This window comes from Thamnophis elegans, unplaced genomic scaffold (genome assembly GCF_009769535.1).
Source record: "Thamnophis elegans isolate rThaEle1 unplaced genomic scaffold, rThaEle1.pri scaffold_130_arrow_ctg1, whole genome shotgun sequence".
In the NCBI taxonomy this organism is placed as follows: Eukaryota; Metazoa; Chordata; class Lepidosauria; order Squamata; family Colubridae; genus Thamnophis; species Thamnophis elegans.
Genome location: NW_022473600.1, coordinates 1,339 through 27,689, shown reverse-complemented (window position 1 = coordinate 27,689; position 26,351 = coordinate 1,339). Strand labels below are relative to the sequence as shown.

The following is a 26,351-nucleotide window of genomic DNA, read 5'->3' as shown; positions in this document are numbered from 1 at the left end:
TGATGGAGCACCCATAACTTCAGAAGAGAGGCAGGCTGAAGACAGCAACTAACCCAGGGGTGAAATCCAGCAAGTTCGGACAGGTTCTGGAGAACCTGTAGCAGAAATTTTGAGTAATTCAGAGAACCAGCAAATACCACCTTTGACTGGCCCCAGAGTGGGGAGGGAATGGAGATTTTGCAGTATCCTTCCCCTGCCACGCCCACAGAATCTGTAGTAAAAAAAAAATGAATTTCATCACCGAACTAACCACATTGGAGGTTCCCTTGGAGCTCTGTTTAGTTGCTAATTTTTGACTGCTTTTCCAGAAAAAGGCCAGCAGGCACAATAGGACCCAAAGGGGAACTGAAAGCAGAGATGGAGAAATCATGTTCCTAACACTTCACTATTGTTCCCCATAGCCTCAAATTCTACCAGATTTTAAAGCTTTGTTTAGCCATGGCCTGAGTGGTGAGGTTAGTTTTGTTTTAATCATGGCTTGTTAAACAAGCCAGTTTGGCTGGCTTCATACTTGGCACTAAACTATCAATTATGGCTGGCAAGGACAGTGTCTGGATTCACACAATACCAGGGGTGGGTTCCTGCCAGTTCTAACTTCTTCTATAGAAGAGGTTCCACAAATCTACAGTGCCGTTTAGAACCGGTTCCAGCTCCCTCCCCTGCCTGTCCGCACATCAAGATGAAGAGCGAGAGGAGGAATTCTGGGAGTTGAAGTCCACAAGACTTAAAGCCGTCAAGTTTGAACACCCCTGGGGGTTTTTTCTAAAGGGTTAGGGGTGCGAGGGTCTTGTAACTTGATAGCTTTAAGACTTGCGTGCTTCAAATGCCAGAGTTTCTGAGCCAACATTTTGGTTGTTAAGTGAGTTTCACCACATTTTACAAGTTGGTCACGCCCACCCAGTCACATGACTGCCAAGCCACTCCCACTCAGTCACATGGCTGGCAAGCCACTCCCACAAAGCAGGCCACACCTACAGAATAGGTTCTAAATTTTTTTGAAACCCACCACTGCACAATACCCAAAGTCTAGACTAAATAATTGGAATGACGTTGCTACGAACTGCCCTGTGCCAATCCCTTCTAATCCACTGAGAGCAGTACGCTTAGCTGCAGTGTATTTCATAAGACATAGAATAACAGAGTTGGAAGGGACCTCGGAGATCATCTGGTCCAACCCCCAGCTCTAGCAGAAGACCTTATACCATTTCAGACATTTGGCTGTCCAATCTCTTCTTAAAAGCCTCCAGTGATGGAGTGCCCACAACTTCGGAAGGCAAGTCGTTCCACGGATTAATTGTTCTGTCAGGAAAGTTCTCCTTAGTTCGAGGTTGATTCGCTTCTTGTTTAGTTTCCACCCATTGTTTCTTGTCTTACCTTTTGGTGCTTTGGAAAATAGGTTGACCCCCCCCCCCTCGTCTTTGTAGGAAATAATGGAAGACTGCTATCATGTTGCCCCTGATTCTTCATTCTGGAGACCAGCCGCATCCAATTCCTGCAACCGTTTTTCATGTGTTTAACCTCCAGCTCCCTAATCATCTTTGTTGCTTTTATCTGCACTCTTTCCAGAGTCTCAATATCATGATATTCTCAAGCACACAGTGCTTCCTGAAATTTTCAGAACTCGGAAGTTAAATGGGGAAGAGCAAAGGGAATAAAATTTGATAGCTGTTCTACTAGATTTACACTGTGTTTATGTAACTCAATCAGGTGAACACCTAGAAAATGCATTGGTGCAGCGTACTAAATTTGTCTTCTAAATCTGTCTAAAAGTGAGGATCGAGTATTTAGATACGGTATCTATTTTTTAGTGGTATAATTAATGCCAAACAGATCTGCTGTGAAGAAAGAAAGACACAAAGAAGCAGTTCTAGTTTATTCTAGCCTTTATTTTTTTTTTGGTTCTTGGTATGACTAACCATGAGCTAAAACACTAAACAGATCATCCTATCAAAGATAAAAAAAGATAAAAAAGAAATCTAGAATCTCCTCTCTTTTGTTCGTTGGTAAGCACAGAACTAACAATCATAAGGTCAGTGAGATTTCAAAGGGTAAGAAAGGGAAAAAAGAAAATAAACAGGAGTGGGGGGGGGTGCCCAGAGGTGAGCATTATTCCAAAGAAGACCCAAATAATTATCTTTCATGTTAACGTGTATGGAAAGGTTAACAGTCAAAGTTTTGGGAATGGAAGGTTCATCAACTAGCTTGGTTTAGTTGATGCAATTACCACTTTGCTCAATCTTCTTAGATGAAGGGGTTTTGGTGGCACTCAGCAGGATGCCATGCAACCCAAGAATTTCCTGGTGGTCTCCCATCCGAGTACTAACCAGGTCACTATTTTTGAAATCAGCCAATATTTCCTTGGTGCTGCCACCAAGTGGATTCAATAAACTACATCCAGGACATTTGTCCAAATCTCCACCTTCTTTCCTCACATAGCTTACCTCCAGATGCATCCTCTCTAACTCCACCTTAGTATTTCTCAACCTTGGCAATTTTATGATGCATGGATGGCTGGGGCATTCTGGGAATTGAAGTCCACACATCTTAAGCTTGCTACAACTTGCCCAATCATGAACCAAATATCAGAGCTGGGTCTAGATATTTTGGCTCCCCAAAATCACAGCCTTGGGTTTTTCTTCTTCAAGATTTTGTGCTTTACACTTAAAATACAGGTAGTCCTCAACAGTTCATTTAATGACTGTTTGAAGTTATGAAAGCTTTCCCCCCCAAGGCCTTTGTAACTTTGTATGGTCACTAAATGGATGGTTGTAAGTCAAGGACTACCTGCAATGAACAGCATAACAGAGTTGAAAGGGACCTTGGAGGTCTTCTAGTCCACTCCAAGCAGGAAATCTGTAACATGTCAGACAAATGGCTGTCCAATCTCTTCTTGAAAACCTTCAGTAATGGAGCATCCCTAACTTCTGGAGGCAAGGCGTTCCACTGGTTAATTGTTCTGTCAGGAAATTTCTTCTTAGTTCTAGGCTGCTTCTCGCCTTGATTAGTTTCCATCCATTGTTTCTTGTCTCACCTTCCGGTGCTTAGAGGATAGGTTGACTTCCTCTTTTTTTTCTGGCAGCCCCTCAAATATGGGAACACTGTTATCGTGTTACCCCGATGACATGATACCTTCTAAAGCATCCAATATATTTCTCATACGTAAAGGTAAAGGCTCCCTCGCACATATGTGCTAGTTGTTCCCGACTCTAGAGGGCGGTGCTCCTCTCCGTTTCAAAGCCGAAGAGCCAGCGCTGTCTGAAGACGTCTCCGTGGTCATGTGGCCAGCATGACTCAACGCCGAAGGCGCACGGAACGCTGTTACCTTCCCACCAAAGGTGGTCCCTATTTTTCTACTTGCATTTTTACATGCTTTCGAACTTCTAGGTTGGCAGAAGCTGGGACAAGTAACGGGAGCTCACTCCGTTACGCAGTGCTGGGGGTTCGAACTGCCGAACTTCTCATCGACAAGCTCAGTGTCTTAGCCACTGAGCACTGTGTCCCTCTATATTTCTCATAACATCCCATAGTAGTATGATAAAGAGGAGGAAAGTGGAGCTAACTTACCTAGTGACAGCCAAGTTAAAGTAAGGTTTGAAAGGTGACTATCAGCACCACAATAAGCCTTCTCTGCATTCTTTCTTCTAATGAAGCACCGCGTGGTTAACTCTGACACCGCACCACCGTCTTGCCTGGTCTCTAATGAACTCTTGCCGCCTCCTCTGCAGGCTTTTGTTCCCTTTCTTTCTAAAACACAGGTAGGCATGTTGCATCAAGAACGTCAATTATTACATTTTCTAATTTTGTTCTTGCTTCCCTGACCTTGCCGTATTAAGTGGAATTGGCAGCGGAATTTACATCCCCAGAAAGACTGAAAAGCAATACATACTTCCTTGGGTCAAAATCAAGGATACATTCAGGAAAAAAAGAAGACGCACATTTTGAGAATTGATCTGCTAGGAATCTCTATGGCTATAGAATTTTTCAAAACATAAAGATACCCTTCCCCCACCCCAAACCAACCAAGGAGAAACTAATCATCTAAAAACACTGAATAAAAATATAACACTTGTAATAATACTTATAATAATCTTAGAGGTTCATGTCAGTTGTCTCCTATCAACAGAAATCTATAAGGAAGGGAAGGGAAGGAAGAAAGGAAGGGAGGAAGGAAATGAAGGGACGGAGGAAGGACACAATTTCTCCATGATGGGCTGTTACAATCTCATCAATCAAATGGCACAATATTTTTTTTCCCTCTTAATTAAAGGAAACCGTGACAAATATTTGTTTACAGTAACAGGGCATGATATTAAATTAAAAACAGGTTCATGCATCCCTGGGGGCTTAAGAGCTGAAGCTAACCTTAAAAAAAAAGATGTGGTTTTGCTTTGGTCCCAGTTCTTTATTGATTTCCAAATTTTCACATTGTTTTAACGATTATGCTTAAACACGCTGTGGCAGAATGAGCTCGCCATTCCAAAGAAGCCTCGTGGCATCACAAAGAGAAGTACAATCGGGCTAAATGCCTATTTTGTTCCTTTCCCTTTCGTTTCTCAGCTACACAATGTAAACGAAGCCATTTTTCGTTATTGTCCATGTGAGTTCAGTCTCAAGGGTGAGGTTTCTACTTCTAAGAGGGAGAACTAAATTTTCTTTCGGAAAATTCTCGAGATGCCACTAAGTGCCAATCTGGGCTATCAAACAGGAGGAGGAGTAGGAGTAGGAAGGGTGATACTGGAATCATACTTGACTCCAAGCAGAATGTGAATCAGCAGTGTGCATGTGTGTGTGTGTGTGTGTGTTTGTGTGTGTGTTTGAAGCCACAAAGATGAATGAGTTTGTAGGTCGCATCCATAGAAATGCTGGTTCTCAAATAACAGAGAGTTGTTCCATTGGGAGCTGTGCTTTTGAATCAGAAACTGATTCAATCTTTTCAATTAAAACTCAAATATTTTGAAGAGGGTCTGAAGACATTCAGACCAATTAATCCGGTGTTTCTCAACCTCAGCAAATTTGGAGATATGTGGACTGACTCCCAGAATCCCCCAGCTGGCATTTCCCAGCTGGGGAATTCTGGGAGTTGAAGTCCACACATCTTCAACTTGCTGATGCTGCGAAACACTAATTTAACACCGATGAGAGTCGTAGTGGCGCAGGGGTTAGAATGCAGTATTGCAGGCAAACTCTGCCCACTGCCAGGAGTTCAATCCTGATCGGCTCAAGGTTGACTCAACCTTCCACCGGCTCAAGGTTGACTCAACCTTCCATCCTTCCAAGGTGAGTCTAATGAGGGCCCAGATTGCTGGGGAAAAGAGGCTGACTCTGTAAACCACTTAGAGAGGGCTGTAAAGCACTGTGAAGCGGTATATAACTCTAAGTGCTATTGTTATTAACCTTAGGGGGAAAAAACCCATAAAATCATTGCTTGTGAAGTACCACAAAACCCCTTCTTCCAAATGACAGGAGACAAGATAATTGATTAAAGTTACAGGAAGGCAGATTTGTTTTCAGGAAAAAAAAGTTTCCTAACTTTTTAAAAGTTTCCTTCAGAAGAGAACCCAGTGCCCTGAGAAATGGTGGGTTCCCTTCCTTGGTTGTATGGAAGCAGAAGCCACACAATTATTTTGGGGGGATATTTCAGCTGGTAATCCTGCACAGAGAAAATCAGAGGATCACAACAACCCCTTCCTATTTTAGGATTCGGCATCTGGGATTTCACAAAATTCAAGTAAACCACACCAGAAATTTCTCTGGATTTCAAAGTTAGGATGCTAACAAGAGTAATAAAGTCTCCTATTACCAGAAACATTTCAAAACTGGCACTTTTTGTAGTTCTGCAGAACAGCGGTAAAGTTTGTTATTTTGTTTATTAATAATAATATGATTTTAATCTTGCATCATGGTTTTTCCAATTGCAATGTATGCCTGTGAAAGTTGGACCATAAGAAATCTGAGTGCCAAAGAATGGAGGCCTTTGAACTATGGTGCTGGAGAAGACTCCTGTGAGTCCCTTGGACTGCAAGGCCATCCAACCGGTCAGTCCTAGAGGAGATCAACCCTGACTGCTCTTTAGAAGGCCAGATCCTGAAAGATGGAGGACAAAAGAAGAAGGGACAGCAGAGAATAAGGTGGCTGGATGGAGTCACCGAAGCAGTTGGAGTGAGCTTAAATGGACTCCAGAGAGTGGTAGAGGACAGGAAGGCCTGGAGGAATGTTGTCCATGCGGTTGGTCGTGATGGGTCGGACACGACTTTGCAACTAACAACAACATGATGGTTTTTGAGGAGGGGAATCCATGGCTGTGTCATTTATTTCTTTTTTATGTTGGCACACACAGCTCCAAGGAATTAGACTAGACTAAGAGAAAGAGATGGTGCAACACACCTCCACCAACTGACCTTCATAGTGACGATTTAATCTCCCTCTCCGTAAACGGGACCATTATTTTCTACATTCTCATTACATTCCCAGAGAAGGGCAAAGGAAGGAAATGCCTCCATAGGCAGTAGAGTAAAACCTCAGTTTTGTGGACCGATTGGTGAAAAGCGCTCCCATCATTTGCAAAACCTATCCAAAAGGATGTAATCTACATCCTTTTTTCTGACTGCTTTGGAAACCACTGAGATCAGTGGTGGGATTCAGCCAGTTCGCACCTATTCGGGAGAACCAGTTGTTAACTTTCTAAGCAGTTTGGAAAACCCATTGTTGGAAGAAATCTCCTTTTGGTTTTTCCCACTTTACAGGGCTAATCCTGTAAGGAAGGCAGGAAGGAAGCATTCTGGTGTTTCTAGCCTAATCTTATTGCCCTGCTTACAGAAACTGCCTCTCCGGTTAACCCTTGTTACATTGTAACAGCTAAGGTGAAGCGTCCATCGACCTGAGTGATGTTGAGTTGGCCACGCCTACCCAGTCACATGACCACTGAGCTCCACCTACCCAGCTGGTCATTAGGGCAGAGAACTGGTTGTTAAATTATTTGAATCCCATCACTGTCCATTTTCTGAGGATGGCGTTGCAGGTAAAGTTCAAAGTAAGATTGAATCGCTTGCACTCAAAGTCAGCTGAATGGAGACCCATCAAATCCATGTCTCCAATAGACGGAGACATGGATAGATATAAAATTAAGTGGTGGCATCTCTTCAGTTTTTAAGGTAGAACGACCTTCCAGGTTATGAAATTACTGAAAGGGCTGAACATTCATCTTTTGGGTGGCTTGTTTTTTGGGGGACATTTAAGGAGAAAAATGGACATTTGAAATCTTCACCGCTGTTAGGCATCCATTTCCTCTCTTCAACATCCCCATGAGGAAAAAATCAGCTCAATTTTGGGATTGTTTTGGGAGTACATCTTAAGACTTGCAGGGCTGCATGCGTGTGCATCTCCCGCTGGCCAGCTGATTTTCAGGTCTCTGCTATGCATATGGGAGACACATATGCGGGGGTCACACACATGCATGGGGGCAGGGGGAGCAGGGGGTATGGTATTCCCACACCACACTCCATTTTCGGTGCCAGGAGGCTTCAGGGAGGGCTTCTGGAGCCCAGGGGAGGCAGTTTTCACCCTCCTGGAGACTTGAGAAGAGCCTCCGGAGTCTGGGGAAGGTGAAAATGTTCCCCCACCATGGTGCAGGAAGCGGAGTAGGCCGTGGGAGGAGTTCGTGCATGCATGCGCAAGTGGATGTCACATGTGCATGTGCAGGGGGTGGGTGCATTGCATTGTGGGTGTGGGCATGCACATGTGCACAATAGGGGGCATGCGCACGATTTCGGCACGCGAGGAGAAAAAGGTTAGCCATCACTGATTTAAGGTATCTGTTCTCCCTCTTAAAACCAAACCTTTGTAACGTCCCCAGATTCTAGTTTTGCCCCACTTTCTCTGATAAGAGACTCTTTCGTGACTACTTGGGTCAAGAGTCAGTGAAGGCTTTATAAAATGCCAAAGAAGCCCCAAATCTGGGACCTTCTGGTTTTTATCACTATATGTAAGTTCGAAATGCATCGCTTTTTCCAAAGGCAGCTGGAACTTCCTTGGGTTGTTTTTTTCTTTGAAAAAGTTTCCCTTCTCTTCCAAGGAGCTTCTTCGGTTCTAACTTCAGAAGCTTTTTGGGTGAGAAGCAAAATGTTTTCAAAGAAAAAAACAAGTTCAGCTGCCTTTGGAAAAAAAAAACACTTTTGAAACAACTATGACCTGGATGGTTGAGAATCTCCACAAACATTTGAAATAAATCCAGTTTTCTTCAGTCATCACCCATTCAGGATCATTGTCACCTGTCTTCTCGTGATGCCAGAAAGGTTTGAATGGCCCTCTTGAAACAAGGGATATCATTCCAGATACATTTTATTTCTTCTTCCTGTTTAATGGAGAGGCGCACCATGAAATCAACAAAATATCCGATAATGAGGAGAGTGACAGTGACAGGAATGCCAACAGATTATCTTCAGGCTGAAAAATTGAGTCTTTCTTTCTTTCTTTCTTTCTTGCTTTCTTTCTTTCTTTCTTGGTTTCTTTCTTTCTTTGTTTCTTTGTTCTTTCTTTCTTTCTTTCTTTCTTTCTTTCTTTCTTGGAAGTCTTAATACTGCAGCTGGCTGTTTCTTTAGACATTGCTTCTTTCCTCCATCCCCAGTCACTTCTTTTTGTTTCTCTTTTGACCCAGAGTTTAAAAAACATTTTCCTTTTAATTACCGCATATAAAAATAGCTATAGGAATTCAACATTAAACAAAGGAAGGACATGACCATGAAGTGGCTATTCTAGAGGGGAAGAACTTCATCCATACAGTGTCAGGATTCATTAGGAGAGGAAAGGGGAGTTGAATTTAAGAGTCCCATTTCAATTTTCACTGAAATGCTGTTAAGTGCTTTTTCCTATATCAACGGGTTGGGATAGGTAGGTAGGTAGGTAGGTAGGTAGGTAGATAGGTAGATGTTGAAAGTCTCCCACCAATAATCCTATTGGAGAGGTTCTTCTTATGAATAGCATTGCCTACTTTGACTGCTTCAACTGAGGTAGGTCACTCTATAAAGAAAATATGCTACATTCTAAGGTAGCCTTCCCCCAAGCTGGCCTTCTCTTAATGGGTTGGGACTTCAGCTCCCAGCATTCCCAATCAACCTAGCTAGGAATTCTGGGAAATGAAGTCCTGACACAGCTGGAGGTCACCAGGTTAGGAAAGGCCATGCTAAGGCTTTAAACATGTGGTCTATTACCAGCTGTGCTGCCACCAGCAACCTAGAGAACAACTAGCAGAAGAAACGGGAAGAAATAAACAGTGGACACCACATCCGTGGCTTCAAGTACTGTGAGGGGCAGCTGGAGGCATCTTATTAAAACAGGCTGGTCATGTCTGGTTTGCACACATGCACCGTACAGAGGTTATGTTAGTGAGACCTTTGTACCCAAATAGGATATGCACATTTCACAGCTTTCTATTATTTTGTAGGAGGGGGGGGAATGGAAAGACAGCATGGAACATAAGCCCAACATTCCAAGATTGTTCCCTTTCATCTCCAATGAAAAGATTTCAATCCGGAGATTGAAGGGAGATCTGGAGAGATCGCCTGCCACGTGACGCACATCAAACCCTGGTTTGATCAATGCACTAACTTTAAACACACAACTTGGAAGGAAGGTTCTCTGAACTATGAAGCATTGGCCTCACAGAGAGCCCTGGCTTACAATACTGCCTTGCATTAACTAGTTTGGAGATGATCACGCAATGTGCCAAAGCCATGGTTGGCCAACCATAATAGCTGGTAAAAGGTAAAATTAAAGGTTTACCCTGACCCATCGTGTCCAACTCGAGGGGGTGAATCTCATCTCCATTCATATAGAAGGGAGACAGTGTTGTCCAAAGACATTTCCATGGTCCTGTGGCTAGCATGACTATATACATGGAATGCTGTTACCTTCCCACCAAAGTGGTACCTATTAATCTACTTACATTTGCATGCTTTTTGAAGTGCTAGATGGGAAGGAGCTGAGGCAAGAACAGGAGATCAACCCGTCATGTGGTACTCAGATCTCGATCTGCCAACCTTCCAGTTGACAAGCCCAGCATCTTAACCACTAGGCCGCCCTTCTATAGGAGCTGGCTACTAATCCAAAGCCAAGCTAACCATTTTGTTTCAACCCAGCCTAACTGTTTAAGATGGTCCTAGCTCAGGTTTTGTTTTGTTTTTTGCAGAAAATCCAAGGGTTTCTTTGTGCAAAGCAAAAATAAAAGTTCAGCTTCTCCATTATAAAAAAAAACAAACCAATTTTCCTTAAACCAGCAAGCACCCCATTAACATGCATGTGGCAAACCAGCTTTGAACAATGTATCTTGAACATCGAACTGTTCTTCCATAGTAACCCGTTTATAGTGGAAGTTATTTTTAGGTGATTGGCAGCCTGCCTTTTGCTACATTTCTAACAATCATTAGAGTTTCCTTTGTTTGGACCCCCCCCCCCAAAAAAAAAGTCATGATATATAAAACAATTCTCAACACAATAAAACTCTACACAAGTTAACTAGCAACTTGCCTAAAAGTAAAGCTTATCACACTAAGGGGGACTGGTCCTCAGTGATCACATCCGACATGAGTTCACAATGCTCTTCTGTCTTCTTGGGATATTGGAAGCGAGCAGGAAGAAGGGAAGGAGAGGCGAGGAGATCGGCTGGAACGATACTTCTATTTTAAAAAACAAAATGTCTTTGAGGTAGAACATTGCTTTCAAGATTTTGGAAGTGCTTTACATTGGAACAAGGATGACAACAAGGGGTAACTTTAAAGAGGGAGGGGGGTTGGGGGGTTGGAAGGAAATATTAACCAATGACCATCATGGTGGACATGGAGTGTGACTTCTGAGGTAGTACCAAAACACGTACTGACCAAGTGCTACACTACTTGCGTTGAAGACAAAAAAGGAAGACACAAGATACGTTTGCCTCTTCCCAAAAGACATTCAATTCCGGTTTGAGGTAGGTTCTGAATTTACTTCGGGGGTTCATCTAAGTCTTTTCTTTCTTTCAAGAGCCCTTTTCCAGGCCCCGGGTGGTGTTTTTTTATTTTTTATTTTTATTTTCATTATTTTTATTTTTTGCCACGCTCACTTTGTCTTTGAAGCAGTTCATCCATGAAAAAAACAAACAAACATATATCCTGAGAATTATGAATGGACACAACAAAAAATGGTATCTGTGGCTCCATTGGACATTCCCAGTTGTGGATCCAAGTTGGGAGGTCCTTCATCGTGGGTTTGTTCAACGAGATCGCCAAGGTAGATCCAGAAAGGATCATTCTAAAGCTGCCAGCAAAGGTGAGCCCCAAGATGGGCAAGGGTACTGATCCCATGTGGTATCAAGGATTGCACAGTGGTGTGTGAGCTACTCCTGACAGAAGTCACTAGCTTGGTAGCTGTAGAATGAAGATGGAGATCCAAATGCGTAGATATGGGCTACAAGCCTGAGGCAGGTCAGAAAGATCAACTTCATAACAGATTCCAACAAAGGCTGCATACACGATTATGCAGAAACCAGAACTTTTACATCAACCTGAGATTTACATGTCATCTTAAAGAGACATCAACCAGGCACAAAAGACATGATAGCGGCTGGGATATCCCGTAAGAAGTCTGACCTATCTTGGCAATTTATCCTTCATTGGTCGGCGCTTGCTTCAAAGCTGGTTCTTCTTGGCGGATGGTGAGGAGAGGCTGGCCCCGGGGCCCAGAAGGTACATTTGGAAAGGTGTTGTTCTCTTCCTCCAGGATGCTAAACTCCTCCGGAGGAAGAGTAGACATCTGGATTTCAATAGGTGAAGTATTTGGAATGGGATCCAGCTGAGAAGGCAAGGGAAAAAAATTGCGATTGGAAACCACAAAGCCTGCTCAATGATATTTGATACAACATACAAGAAGAACATGACGATGAATGAAGACAAAATCTACGTGTCCCAGGATAAAGTTCTAGATTCCGATCTGGGTCAGTCACTGGGAACAGAGTTTTTGTCTTCTGAGCTTTCGGATTCGTGCTGGAGCCCATCTTCAAGGAATTTCTGTCTAGCAGTGTCTGTGAGCAGATACAGATTAACAGAGTTGGAAGGGACCTTGTAGGTCATCTAGCCCAAACCCCGCCCAAGGAGACCCTACACCATTTTTGACAGATGGCAGTCCAGTCTCTTCTTGAAAGCTTCCAGTGATGAAACTCCCACAACTGCCACAAGCTCAAGCTAATTCAATGACCTTTGGGTCAGATTAAGTTATAGCAATTCACAAATGATGAAGTTAACGCTAGATAGATTAACAGAGTTGGAAGGGACCTTGTAGGTCATCTAGTCCAGCCGTCCACCCAAGCAGGAAATCCTACACCATTTCTGCCAGATTGCAGTCCAATTTCTGCCATTTATCTTTGTTGGGAAGGATAGCGGCAGTGAAAATGAATATTTTACCAAAATTTTTATTTTTGTTTCAAATGTTACCAATACTTAAAAGAGATGCGAACCTTCTAGAATGGCAGAAGGGTATCAACAAATTTGTATGGGCAGGAAAGAAGCCGAGGGTTAAGATGAAAATAATGCAAGATGTACGTGAAAGAGGAGGATTGAAATTACCAAATTTAAAATTATATTATGATGCAGTGGCTTTATCTGCAATTAGTGATTGGATCCATTTAACCAATGACAGAATACTGAATATTGAGGGACATGATTTGGTATATGGTTGGCATGCTTACTTGTTATTCAACAAAAAACTGGATAAGAATTTCAAAAATCATATTTTAAGAAATGCCTTATTGCGGGTTTGGAAAAAATATCAACATAAACTAAATGACAAGTTGCCCATGTGGGCAATTCCTAGACATGCAATTGAAAATATAAATATAGAACAAAAACACGATAGAACCACTTATAGACAACTTCTTAATACAGAAAGAGGGGTGCTGCAATTAAAATCTTTAGAGGTACTTAAAAAAGAGAAGGTAGTTCAAACGTGGTTTCAGTATGGCCAATTACAGGCCAGGTGGAAAATAGACCAAAAAATAGGTTTTGTAATAGCTGAGGATAACTTGTTTAAACAAATAAGAGATCAAAGTTTAATGCACATAAAGAGGATATATAATGTATTAGTACAGATGGACTCAGAAACCAAAATGGTTAAAGATTGTATGATAAAATGGGCTCAGAATATTGAAGAACCTATAATGCTGGACACATGGGAAAAAATATGGGTAAGAAATGTAAAATTTACACAAGCACAAAATTTGAGAGAAAATTTTTATAAGATGTTTTATAGATGGCACTTAGATCCCAAAAAGCTTGCTTCTATGTATTCAAATGTTCAGCCTAAATGTTGGAGATGTGGTTCTTTCGATGCTACATATTTTCATATATGGTGGACATGTCGTAATGTTAAGGCATTTTGGATAAAAATTTGGTGGATCCTGCAAAATATCTTCAAAAAAAGGATAAAATTCACTCCCAAACTGTTTTTACTAGGTATATGTACTGATTTCGTAGCAGTAGAGATTAATTTGGTTCTGTACTTAATAACGGCAGCAAGACTCTTGGTGGCGCAATACTGGAAGAAGAAAGACCTGCCTACAATTCAAGAATGGACTTTAAAGGTTACAAACTTAGCCGAAATGGCAAAAATTTCAGCATATCTTAAAGAACATTCAAATGAGAAGTATAAACGAGACTGGAAAAAATGGATTGATTATATACAAAGCAAATATGGGACTAGGAAATTCCAGATAGCTTATGCTTAAAATTAGTAATAACGTAAATTGTTAAAAATTTGGGTAACAGCAAGAAGCTGAGTTCAATGTAGAGATATTTTAGACTGTGATTGTTAAAAAGTTATACCATGTATGGGCTCTGGGAAGTCGGGGGGAGGGAAGGGAGGCGGGGATCTAGGGGGAGGGGGGGAGGGGGGAAATATAATATGTGTTAAATTCTAAAGCATGATTGCACTTGTATACTGTGGTTTTTATTAATGTTAGTGTTAAAACAGAACAAACTGAATATATCGGAAAGTAAGAGATACCGAAGGGAGGAGCTGAATGAAAGAAGAAGGAGAGCAGAGAGAGTGAGAGAGAGGAGGAGGAGAAGGAAGGGAGGGAATGGATTAAGAGAGGGAGTGATAGGGTTAGGGTTAGATAGAGGGGGAGGGGAAGTAGGTGTAGAGGGGTATGAGAGAAGGAAGAATGAAAGTTGGAGGGGGATGAAAGAGGGTGTATGGTGGGCTAAGGCGGTATATTGGGTTTGTATTGTAGGGGGCATTCTCTATAAAAGTGAGGGCTGTGTTTATTACTCAATGTTATGTCTCGGTTCCACAGTAAACATGTGATTGTATAGAATGAAATGGAAATAAAAAAGATTTGTACCAGAACAGAGTTGGAAGGGACCTTGTAGGTCATCTAGCCCAAACCCCGCCCAAGGAGACCCTACACCATTTTTGACAGATGGCAGTCCAGTCTCTTCTTGAAAGCTTCCAGTGATGAAACTCCCACAACTGCCACAAGCTCAAGCTAATTCAATGACCTTTGGGTCAGATTAAGTTATAGCAATTCACAAATGATGAAGTTAACGCTAGATAGATTAACAGAGTTGGAAGGGACTTTGTAGGTCATCTAGTCCAGCCGTCCACCCAAGCAGGAAATCCTACACCATTTCTGCCAGATTGCAGTCCAATTTCTTCTTGAAAGTTTCCAGTGATGAAGCTCTCAGAACTTCTGAAGGCAACTTTTGTTCCATGGGTTCATTGTTCTCGAGGGCAGAATCAAACATGTCATCAGTTTGGAGTCATTAAATTCCCGTGGCCACACAGACCACACACAGAACAATACACATTCTGCTAGAAAGAAGTTCCCTGAAGATGGACTCCAGAATGAGTCTGAAAGCTCAGAAGACAAAAACTCTGGTCCCAGTGACGGACCCAGATCGGATCGTAGGACATGAAGAATTCGTTCAAATGACACAAATTGCATCCTGGTGTTATTTTCCATGGATTGTACCATACCACTCATGGTGCTACTCCCCATCTATGTGGGCACCTTTGCCATCTCATCACATCAAAGGCTGTCTATCCTTAAAGCAAGTGACCTTGAATCCCAGTCCCAACTCCGGTGGTGGCAGCTCTGGCCAGGAAATCCTTCACCTGGCTTCACCTTTCAGCCAAAAACAGAGCTCGAGAGGGTCGCGGCTGGCCATCCTGAGTTCTGTTTTCACTGGCAGAGGTTGCAGGAAGCTGTTGCAGCTGAAAACGGAGCTCGGGAGCCCATTTTTGCTGGCGGAGCACTTGGGCCACCAACATAAGTGAGATCAAGCTGGCCACACCCTCCCTCGCCACGCCCAACTAGCCCCCAAGGTCAAACACAACCCTGATGTGGCCCTCATTGAAATAGAATTTGACATCCCTATTTTACAACTGTACCACAAAAGGAGGCTGAACCCCATTCCAGTTCCACATTGCTTTTCCTTACTGTGATTCCCTTTGTCTGGGGACTGGGTTGGGAAGGCAAAGCTGGGAACAACCTCTCCAGTTCATTCACATCCAGTGGTTTCCCATTGACGTCCGGGTCTTCCCTTTTAGTAGACCCGTTTAGAGCTGGGCCAGAGGTGTTTCTCGGTCCTCTCGAGATCTGCGGGGTTGACAGCTGCTCTTGCACGTTTTTACACATCAGCAGTCTGCTAAAAATGAGAGAGACAGAATGTGGCGTATTAAGGTTTAGATCAGTGGGTCTCAAGCTTCCTAATGCCGCAACCCTTTAATACAGTTCCTCATGTTGTGGTGACCCCCAACCATAAAATAATTTTATGTTTTCCGTATTTTTTCAAAAATATGTGTTTTCCAATGGTCTTAGGCGACTCCTGTGAAAGGGTCGTTCGACCCCCAAAGGGGTCCCGACCCACAGGTCGAGAACCACCGTGGCACGACAAAACCGCGCTTGACTAAAGCGCACCCGATTAAACCGCGTCGCTGACGTCATCAACAGGGTGACAACAGCGAGCGCGGAGAAAGAAGGGCGCTTTAAATAGCGCTTTGAAAGCAAGCCGATTCAAGTTAAGGTAAGGGTTAGGTTTAGGGTTAGGTTAAGGGTTAGGGTTAGGTTTAGGGTTAGGTAAAGGGTTAGGATTAGGTTTAGCATTAGGTTAAGGGTTAGGTTTAGGGTTAGGTTTAGGGGGGTTAGGTTTAGGTTTAGGGGTTAATTTTAGGTTTAGCGTTTACAGTGTGCTTTTTTCTCCGCGCTGTTGTCGTGCTGTGATGATGTCAGCTACGCGGTTTCATCGAGCGCCCTTTAGTCGAACGCGGTTTTGTGGTGGAACTGAGAACCACTGGTTTAGATGCAGTTTACCACCCACTTTGGGCTGCAAGCAACCCGACTCCGAAAAAACCTGGTCCCAGCGCACTGGAGGCTGCCACCAGCCTCACACCGTCCACTGGCTGTGCCTCAATCAGAAGGACTTGGGCCCCCCACTGGAGCGCTGCCAGGGAGTGCGTCTTCCATGCGCCACATTTCCCACACCCCACCACGGGATGGGGATTCAGTGCTGGGCTCTTCCCTCATTGTTACTGAGAGAATCCTGGTAGTTTTTTCCCCCTCCACTAACTAATATGCTTAAATTCAGCAGGTCACCACATATACAATAGAGACAAACAGGGTGGGTCCCTTTCCCGAACATGAAAGAAGACCCCCACTGTCAGAAAGTTTATGGGAAGGGGATCAAGGCAGGCTTTACTTGCAAGGGGTCCTGGGTTCATTGAGATAGAAAACTCATCTAAGACCATGGGAAGCCATCACTGGACAGTACAAACCAGGGGAAGGGATCATCTCTTCAGGGCTCTTTACTTTTCGGTAGAGGACCAATAGCTGCCAGAAGGCACTTTCATGAGCAAAGTTGGGGTTTACTATTTTTCCTCACATTTTTGGAGGAAATGGGCTTTTTCTCATGTTTCCCAGAACTTCCATCACACAAACACAGGGTGTTGTAAAGATTACTATGTTGAGCATCAAATCATGATTTAAACCACTAGTAAAAAGGCTGTCATCTCCATCCCGTAGCGCCTCTTCCTCTCACCTGCTGTTGACTCACCAGCAGTCCCAATATTGTAGAATATATAGCAACAGCATTTTAGACTTACGTACCGTTTTACAGCCCTCTCTAAATGGTTTACAGAGTCAGCCTATTGCCCCCAACAATCCGGATTTTTATTTTACCCTCATTTTACCCACCTCAAAAGGATAGAAGGCTGAGTCAATCTTAAACCAGTCAGGATCAAACTCCTGGCTGTGGGCAGAGCTAATCTGCAATTGCAATAGCACTTAAGATTTATATACCACTTCATAGTGCTTTTACAGCCCTCTCTAAGCGGTTTACAGAGTCAGCCTCTTGCCCCCAACAATTTGGGTCCTCATTTTACCCACCCCGGAAAGATGGAAGCCTGAGTCAACCTTGAGCCTGGTGAGATCTGAAGTACCAATTTGCAGGTAGCTGGCAGGCAGCAGAAGCAGCCTGTAGTACTGCACTCTAACAACTACGCCACCACCGCTCATACTACATAATTAAGCCCCATTTCATGCTGAATAAACTAAAAATTATCTTAAATAGAAAACTATCTTTAGATAGATTTTTTCCTCCAAAAGCATTTTATTCAAATAAATTTGATAAAAATAAAAAAAAATCCTATTTAAATAAAAAAATCTGATCTTTTTTTTTAAAATATTTTTTATCCATTCTAGTCTTGGAGATTGTAAGGCCAGGCTGAAAAGGAAGCTCTGCAGAAGTGCTACTGGCTAATGCAGACAACGTGAAGTTAAGAAGAGCTCCATACCAGTGATGGGATTCCAAAATCTTTACTACCGGTTCTATGGGCGTGGCTTGGTGGGTGTGACATGGCTTGGTGGGTGTGGCAGGGGAAGGATACTGCAAAATCCCCATTCCTTCCCGATCAAATGGGACTCAGGAGGAAGAGAATAGATGGGGGCGGGGCCAGCCAGAGGTGGTATTTACTGATTCTCTGAACTACTCAAAATTTCCGCTACCGGTTCTCCAGAACTGGTGAGAACCTGCTGAATACCGCCTCTGCTCCATACACATGGTTGACGGAATTCTCATGTCTGTTAAAACTTCCCAGTGACGTAGCTAGAGAAGAGATGTTGGGCAGGAAGAGAAACTTACCGTCCTCTGTAGCCAAACATGAGGAAAAGGACACAGAAGATGATACAGGTGACCCCAATGTGGATTCCAATGATGATCCCAGTAGCTGAGGTCTTGTTGGCTGACTCATCCTTCATGCAGTTGCAGGGTGGATTGAGGTCTAAAGTGGGTGAGAAAGACGAAGGGAAAACCCTTTACGTTTCTGAGAACCTGTGACACGAATCGTAGGGACAGGAAAACAAGCACTTTCTCACATCACTCGTATAGGTAAGAGGAGTACAGGTAGTGACCATTCAAGGTTACAATAGCACTGAAAAAGGGAGTTTAAGTTTCAAAGCTGAAGAGCCAGTGCTGTCTGAAGATGTCTCCATGGTTATGTGGCCGGTATGACTAAATGCCAAAGGCGCACAGAATGCTGTTACCTTCCCACCAAAGGTGGTCCCTGTTTTTTCTACTTGCATTTTTAAATGCTTTTGAACTGCTAGCCTGGCAGAAGTTGGGACAAGTAACGGGAGCTCACTCAATATATAGTTGAATTTAAATATAAATATTCAATATATAAATGGAATTTGTGATATAAAACAAAAAATGTTTAATTACCCAACTAGGTAATGTCATCAGTGTGAGTAAGTGTGATGCTTGCTGCCTATTTATAAACCCCTAAATCAGTGGCCCCCAACCTTTTGGGCACCAGGGATTGGTTCCGTAGAGAGAAGTTTTTCCATGGGCCAGAGGGGGTGTGGTTTCATGTGTTGCCTGCATCCCACAGATGGGGCTTCCCCTGTTTGTGTGGCCTGATTTCTGGCCTGTTGTGGACCAGAGCTGGTCCATGGACCAGGAGTTGGGGACACCTGCCATACATCTAAGTGTATGGCAGGTGTCCCCTGGACATGGCTGGGTTTCATTATTTGGGTGATAGAACATCTTCAAACAACCAAACTCAGCACCAAGCACTCCACAATTCAACTCTGAGCTACAGACCTTCTCTTTTATTGGATACCTTGAATATAAAAGACACACATGGGAACAACCATTATAAAAGACTGGAAACATTTTCTGGATGCTTTTTGTGTGTGTGCTGAAAATAGACAAATATGAACGAATCAATGATCTTGGGATTTATTGATTAAAAAGTCTTGGAAATCGAGATATGACATTTGAGAGGTAGGGATGCTTGTAGCTGCTACAAAGAAGAATATAAGTCATGTTTAAACATCATTTTTCCTCCTTTTCTTTTAACTATTAGTATTTCCCCCCTACTTTTCTTTTAAGTTGCTGTAAATTTTTAAAATTCTGTGTCAATTCTTTTTCAATAAATACGTACAAGATATACATAATTTTGTATGACTATATATGTATAATTTTTCATTCTATTTCTTAAAAAAAGAAGGAAAATATATGTTAAAATTAAATATGTATATTGAAAAGGAATTATAAATGCCATCAACATAAAATACAGCTCGCTCAGAAGCTGAAATACACCAAGCAAATGAGATGGAGAGTGTGAAGCAGAGGAGAGAGGTAAGGGAAGGAGAGAGGGATAGGAGAGAGGGCGGGGGAAAGAGAAGAGAAAGGAGGAGTGGAAGGAGGAGAGAGGAGAAGGAGTGAGGGAAGGGAAGTGGAGAAGAGAAGGATGACAGAGTGAAGAAAGGAGGTAGGGAGGAGGAGGAGGAGAGAGGGAGAAGAAAGTGATGGATAAGGATCAAATATGGTGTATGGAGAGCAGAAGAGCCAATAATCGTTTTTGAGAGTTGATGGTAAGATGAATTGATGTACACATTTAATAATACAATATGATGTTGTCTATGTAATAGTATACATGTTATGAAACACATTATAACATGGTTATATGTTATGAAAATGAAAAATAAAATAAAAAAAACTTTTTAAAAAAGAAAAGAATAGAGATACATAATTTTCCCAGTTGTGTTCGGATCCTTTCTCCCTTGTTCACCCAGCTCTTCCCACCTTTCATTCATCAACCCAAACAGCTCAAGACTCCTCAGGGTGAGTTGAGCTCCTCACCTGTTTTTTCAACAGTTTCTCGAAGGGACACGAAACGGACGGTGGAGTTCCCATCACCATGTTGGTTGTAAGCAAGCAGTTTGACTTCGTACACAACGGATGGATCTGAGACAACATGGAGATGGGGGAAATACGTTAGGTCAATCAACAAGAAGGATGTGTTCAGGGGTGAGATTCAGCCAGTTTGGATCGGTTCGGATGAGCACGAAGCAAACTCCTTGTCCCGACAACAAACTTTTTTTATTAATTGACTGTGAATTCTGCTCGTTCACATCCTACAATGTCTTTCAAGGGAGGATTTACAGTCACATAACTTATCTGGCTTAGAGAGCTGCCAGGCCGATACCTACAGAACTTGGCAAGGAGCCTCGGAGGGTCATGAACCAATGAAGTGAACTAATTGTCTCCTGCAAACTCCACTCCCTTTTTGCTCCTCTTTTTTTCCTCTGGGAGGGGCCATTCATAGTCCACCTGTGGCCTTACTCCCAAGTCGACCCCTATTCTTTAGCTCTTCCCTTCATCTGGCAACTCTGCACATGCCCACACTGGGAACAGGCTCCAGCTCTTCATCTGCCTCACTGATGTCTGGCTCTGAAGGCAGCTGATAACTGTTGGACAACGCTGGCCCCCTCTCTGCCTCCGACACAAAGCCCTCATCAGAGTCTTCCCCAGACTCCAGGACTGGCCCATGTTCCTCCCCAACCTCCTCACTGTCCAAATCTGCTTCCAGATCCTCTGGCCACTGGCGGGCACAACAGTAATGCTGGGAAAGGGAAAAGAAGAGGAGAACCAACTACAAGGTTGATGGATTACTTTACAGATGTAATGAAGGCAATAATGGAAGATAGACAGACCAGCTTAGAGTCCCAAAGGTGTTTTTTAAGGAGGCAACTGGACTAAGAAACTCCAGTTGCTTCCTGAAAATACTCCTTTGGGACAAACATGACCTGAATGACTCAGAATCTCCATAGACCATCAGCTTGGAGACCCATCATCATGGAGAAAATGTATCTGCGAGCTCCTTGAGAGATGACAATGCCTGATGGTACATAATCAATCATCAATCAATCTACCCAAGAGCATGATGTTGGGGGTGGGTGGGTGGTAGCCCCTAGTCCTCCCTCTTTCTCTACCACATTCCTCTTCTCTACTCACCAAGATGTGTGAGGTTGCACGAGGTGATGTTGCTGGGCAGAAGTATGGGTCCCGTGAAGTGAGGAAGATGGACTTTGCGGTAGAAGAGTTTGAACCCTTCATGTTGGCCCAGTTTGATGGAAGGTTCCCACGTGGCTTGAACGGCAGTGCTGTTGAGGACTTTAATGAAGAGGGAGGGCACTGCCGGTACTGAAAGGAAGAAGAAAGCAGAGAAGGGTTGGGAGAGGCCTTCTTTCTCCTTCCAAGCTTAAAGTCCATGTCAGTGCACCTCAAAGGTACTTTGCACCAAAAAACCATGAAATCATAAACGTATTTATTTATTTTAGAACATTTATACAAAGGTATATTTAGACAAGAGCCGTTATGGCACAGTGGTTAGAATCCAGTGATGGAGGCTACTACTACTATCTGCAATTTGGCAGTTCAAATCTCACCAAACTCAAGGTTGATGCAGCCTTCCCTACTTCCGAGGTCGGTAAAATGAGGGCCCAGATTGTTGGGGGCAAGAGCCTGACTCTATAAACTGCTTAAAGAGGGCTGTAAAGCACCGTGAAGTGGCATATGGGTCTAAAGTGTGGGATTAAAATAATTTAACAACCGGTTCTCTGCCCTAATGATTTCTTCCAACAACCGGTTCTCCCAAAGTGGTGCGAGCCAGCTGAATCTCACCACTGGTGCGAGTGCTATTTATATAGCCACCTACTCGTTTGCAGCAACTCTTAGGCGACTTACAAAGAGTAAAAACACAAAATAGGAAAATAAATAAATACAAATTAAAAAGATAGAAAACAGTAAGCCTCCCATCCACCCATCCTGGAGACAGCACACGGTTAAAAAAGCCATTTCATGGGCTCCATCCTGCTCTGGGTTCCCCAGGCCTGCTGGTAAAACCACATCTTTGGGGCCTTCCGAAAGTTTGTCCAAATGGAGGGCCAGTCTAATTTCTGCAAGAATGATGATGTTCCAAAGGGAGGGAGCCACCACGGAGAAGGCTCTTCTTCTGCGTCCCTCCAGATCAGAGGTGGGTTGCTACCAGTTCGGCCGAAGTGGTAGTGGAATTCAGGCCTGGGTCGCAGAACTGGCAGAGACCCAAGCTTGCCACGCCCCTGAACCGGTTCCCTTGCTGCCACCATTTTGGATTTTAGTGACTGCGCATGCGCAGTTCACTGTAAATTGTTCTGAGCATGTGTGCAAAACAATTTACATTGAACTGTGCAGCCGCGCAACGAACGTGTCTAGCGCACATGTTGCAAGTCAGCAGGAATGCTGGCAGTGACCCACCCCTGCTCCAGATGTACCTCCTTAGGGGACAGGATCTGCAACATGCCTCCCCGCTCTAGTGGATCGAGTAGATGTGACCAAGAAGAGACGGTCCCTCAGATTTTATCAAATTTATTTCACCGTGAGCCCTCCCCTTAAGCCAGTGATTGCTTATGTGGAACTGTCAACACCCTTGTCAACCCTGAAGCTGACCTGACTGAAGCCATTTTTACCGCCTCAGTGTTGCCACGCTAGGGAAGGGGGGGGGTTGAGATAGAGGGGATTATGTAGCCAAAACAAAATACTTTCTCTTGGGAACCAAGGACATTCTCACACCTGGTTGGAGGAAGGTGGAGAGATGCTACCCAGTTTTCAGACTGCTCCGTGATTGGACCACATGATTGATGGTTTTAAGAAATTTTTTTTTTACTTTTAATTAGGTGAAAACCGGCAGGAGTCTTGAGAGTCAGTTTTCCACCAGATTGGTGCCAATATGATATTTCCAATAAAGTTATTCTTTGAGGAGTTCACCTGCCTCGAAGTTTTGCTTGCTATGGGATTATTACTTGGAAACTTGACACCTCAAACATCAAGATGCTACTTTGGATACACTCTTGATGGAACCACAAATCATAAAGCAAGCTAGGATGGAGTGGGTGGGTGCTGAGTTAATGATTAACTGTGTTTGCTCATCCATTACAGAAACTAATGCCTCTGATTTTTGTTTTTTTTAAAAAGGCCAGGGCTTGGGGCAGGGAGGAGATAAAGGGTTGGCTTGGAGCATCGGGAGGCCTCTGTAATTTCTGACACTGTTACCAGAGCCATAACAGTAACATTGAAGAGCCGAGGTGGCGCAGTGGTTAAATGCAGCACTGCAGGCTACTTCAGCTGACTGCAGTTCTGCAGTTCGGCTGTTCAAATCTCACCGGCTCAGGGTTGACTCAGCCTTCCATCCTTCCGAGATGCGTAAAATGAGGACCCAGATTGTTGTTGGGGGCAATATGCTGACTCTGTAAACTGCTTAGAGAGGGCTGAAAGCCCTATGAAGCGGTATATAAGTCTAACTGCTATTGCTATTGCTATTGAAGGAGTTGAAAAAAATGTGTGTTTAAAAAAAACAAAACAATGACAAATGGAGAAACTCCAGACTTTATGAGGCTGCAAGCTACCCTGTTTCCCCGAAAATAAAACCTCCCTGAAAATATTGTAACACGGCAGCAGCCATGAGGTGACCATACTTGCCGCCTCCTGCACCTCAAAAATAATAAGATTGAATATGATGTACAATGATAACAATGTATCTATGTATATTTGATGGACAATCTGTGATTTTATATGCAATTGAAAGTGGTTGTTAGGAATATAATTCTAATGGTTGAGTTGGCAATATATAAATCATGTAACAATGTTTGTACCTGTTTCTTTAAATCATACTGTAAAATGTGATTGGTTGCTGTTTTCCTCAATCGGCCATAAGAGGGAGCCAGAATGACTGTTAGCTCTCTGTTCGTTAGATGCTGGGCTGATCTGATCTGAGTGCCATGAGCTATTGTAAGTTTTGCAACTGCTAGCAAACTTTGAGTTCTGAACTGATTATATGATACTGGACTATGTTATTTGGATTATCCCTTAACTGAAAGACATTGATGACTGACTGTCTTATCCGTGTATGACTTGGACTGTTTGATAGACTCTGATACCTCTATTTCCACGAAAGTAAAAGTTTGTTTAAACGGTAGTATCTCTGTATGCTGGTTTGTGTGTTCTCCAACACAACTCTCAGAACGCTTCTCTGAACGCACTCGCTCTCCCAACGGGGAGCTTACTTAACAGTGGTGATGCACAAGTATAAAATGTTGGATAATTTTTTTTTCATATTGTAAGAACAATAGAACGAGATAGATGATATATATATATATATATATATATATATATATATATATATATATATATATATATATATATATATATATTATGGGGAAAGAAACCCAATATAAGGCAACAGTAAAAATATTGGGTTTCTGTCGTGATGGACTCTTGTGACGAGCCGATTGACAGATAATGGAAGCTGTTAGCTTCCTCCCATAATTGGGGCTTACCAGGGGTTGTGACACTAAATATATACCTTCTTCCCTGGCTTCAGCTGATAAGGAGGAGAACTTGTGACTTAATGGCTAAGACGTTTGCCTAAGATGTAATATAGCACAGGTTCGAATCCCAGTCGGGGTATGGCTAGCTGATGAGAGCTAAATAGCTTGAAATAGATCTATACTAGCCTCCCTTTATTTATTTATCAGCACAAATATAACACAAAATGTGTAACAAAGGCAACAGTAAAAATATTGGGTTTCTGTCGTGATGGACTCTTGTGACGAGCCGATTGACAGATAATGGAAGCTGTTAGCTTCCTCCCATAATTGGGGCTTACCAGGGGTTGTGACACTAAATATATATATATATATATATATATATATATATATATGTATGTATGTATGTATGTATGTATGTATGTATGTATATGTATATGTATATGTATATGTATATGTATATGTATATTTGAAAGTGATGATGCACAAATGTTTGTAACCAAATGACATGCTATATGTATATGTAATCAATGATGGTTTCATGTTTCATGTTTCGTTTGTCTTTGTTTGTCCCAAAAAATGTAAATAAATAAATAAATAAATAATAAGACACCCCCACCCTCCAAAAAATAAGGCCAAGTGCTTATTTCGGGGAGGTCGAAAGAAAATAAGACCCTGTCTTGTTTTCGGGAAAACATGGTAATGTCCTGAACTCCTTGTCCAATCCTGCTGTGTTCTCTCTGAGGAGCCAGAAACTTTGGCAGAAGGACAGATGGGTCATCTCAAAATACAGGTGGTCCTTGATTTACAACAATTTGCTTAGTGACCGTTCAACATCACAACGGTCCTGAAAACAATGACCGATGACCATTTTTTACACTTATGTGAATGACGGTTGCAGTATGCAACCGGGTCATGGGATCCTTGTTGCAACGAGCCCAGGCAAAGCCAGCTTGACTTAACAACCATGTTGCCCTCTCAACAACCGCAATCATTCAGTTAACCCCTCAGGCAAGGGAGGTCGTAAATGGGACTAAACTCACTTAACAATGGAAGTCATGGGTTCAACTGCAGTCGTAAGTCAAGGATGTTTAGATGTTTAGATGTTTATTAACATGACTTGAAGACTTTGATCTAACTGTCCCTCCACCCATCTAGGACTGAAATTGGGACATTCCCAAAGCCCAGGTGATTTGCTCTCCAGCACTGTGCAATACTCGTCCCTCTGCAGAACGTCTGAAGCTGAAGCGGAGCCTTCTTACCTTCTCCCAAGGTGCTCACCACCACAATGTCAGAGGCCTTGCTGGCCCCACGGGAAGTGTAGGCTTTGATGTAGAAACTGTAGCTGGTGGAAGGCTCCAGCTCTGTCACCAGCTGCTGGAAGGTGCTTTTACTGACGGCCTCCTGATATTCCATCTCCACTGGGTCTGAAATACAAGAGGAAGGAATCAGGAAGGAAGGGGGAGAGAGAGAGGAAGGGAGGGAGGGAGGGAAAGAGGAAGGGAGGAAGGAAAAGAGTGGAAGGGAAGGGAGGGAGGGAGAGAAAGAGGGAGGAAGGAAGGAAGGAAGGAAGGAAGGAAGGAAGGAAGGAAGGAAGGAAGGAAAAGAGTGGGAGGGCCGAAGGGAGGGAGGGAGGAAGGGAGGGAGGAATGAAGAGGAAGGGAGGGAGAGAGGAAGGAAGGAA

The 26,351-nt window shown here is 43.1% G+C and overlaps 1 protein-coding gene across 1 annotated transcript; it reads right to left on the bottom strand.

Moving 5' to 3' along the window:
* Nucleotides 1–11,638: 11,638 nt before the first annotated feature.
* Nucleotides 11,639–26,094, bottom strand: LOC116523261 (immunoglobulin superfamily DCC subclass member 3-like; the record flags this gene model as incomplete). The annotated part of the gene is given in 7 exon segments (XM_032238357.1): nt 11,639–11,694; nt 11,697–11,820; nt 15,464–15,668; nt 18,162–18,300; nt 20,166–20,270; nt 21,321–21,509; nt 25,930–26,094. Coding segments are annotated over 7 exon segments (983 nt in total), but the record flags the coding sequence as incomplete, so codon positions are not given.
* Nucleotides 26,095–26,351: the final 257 nt, after the last annotated feature.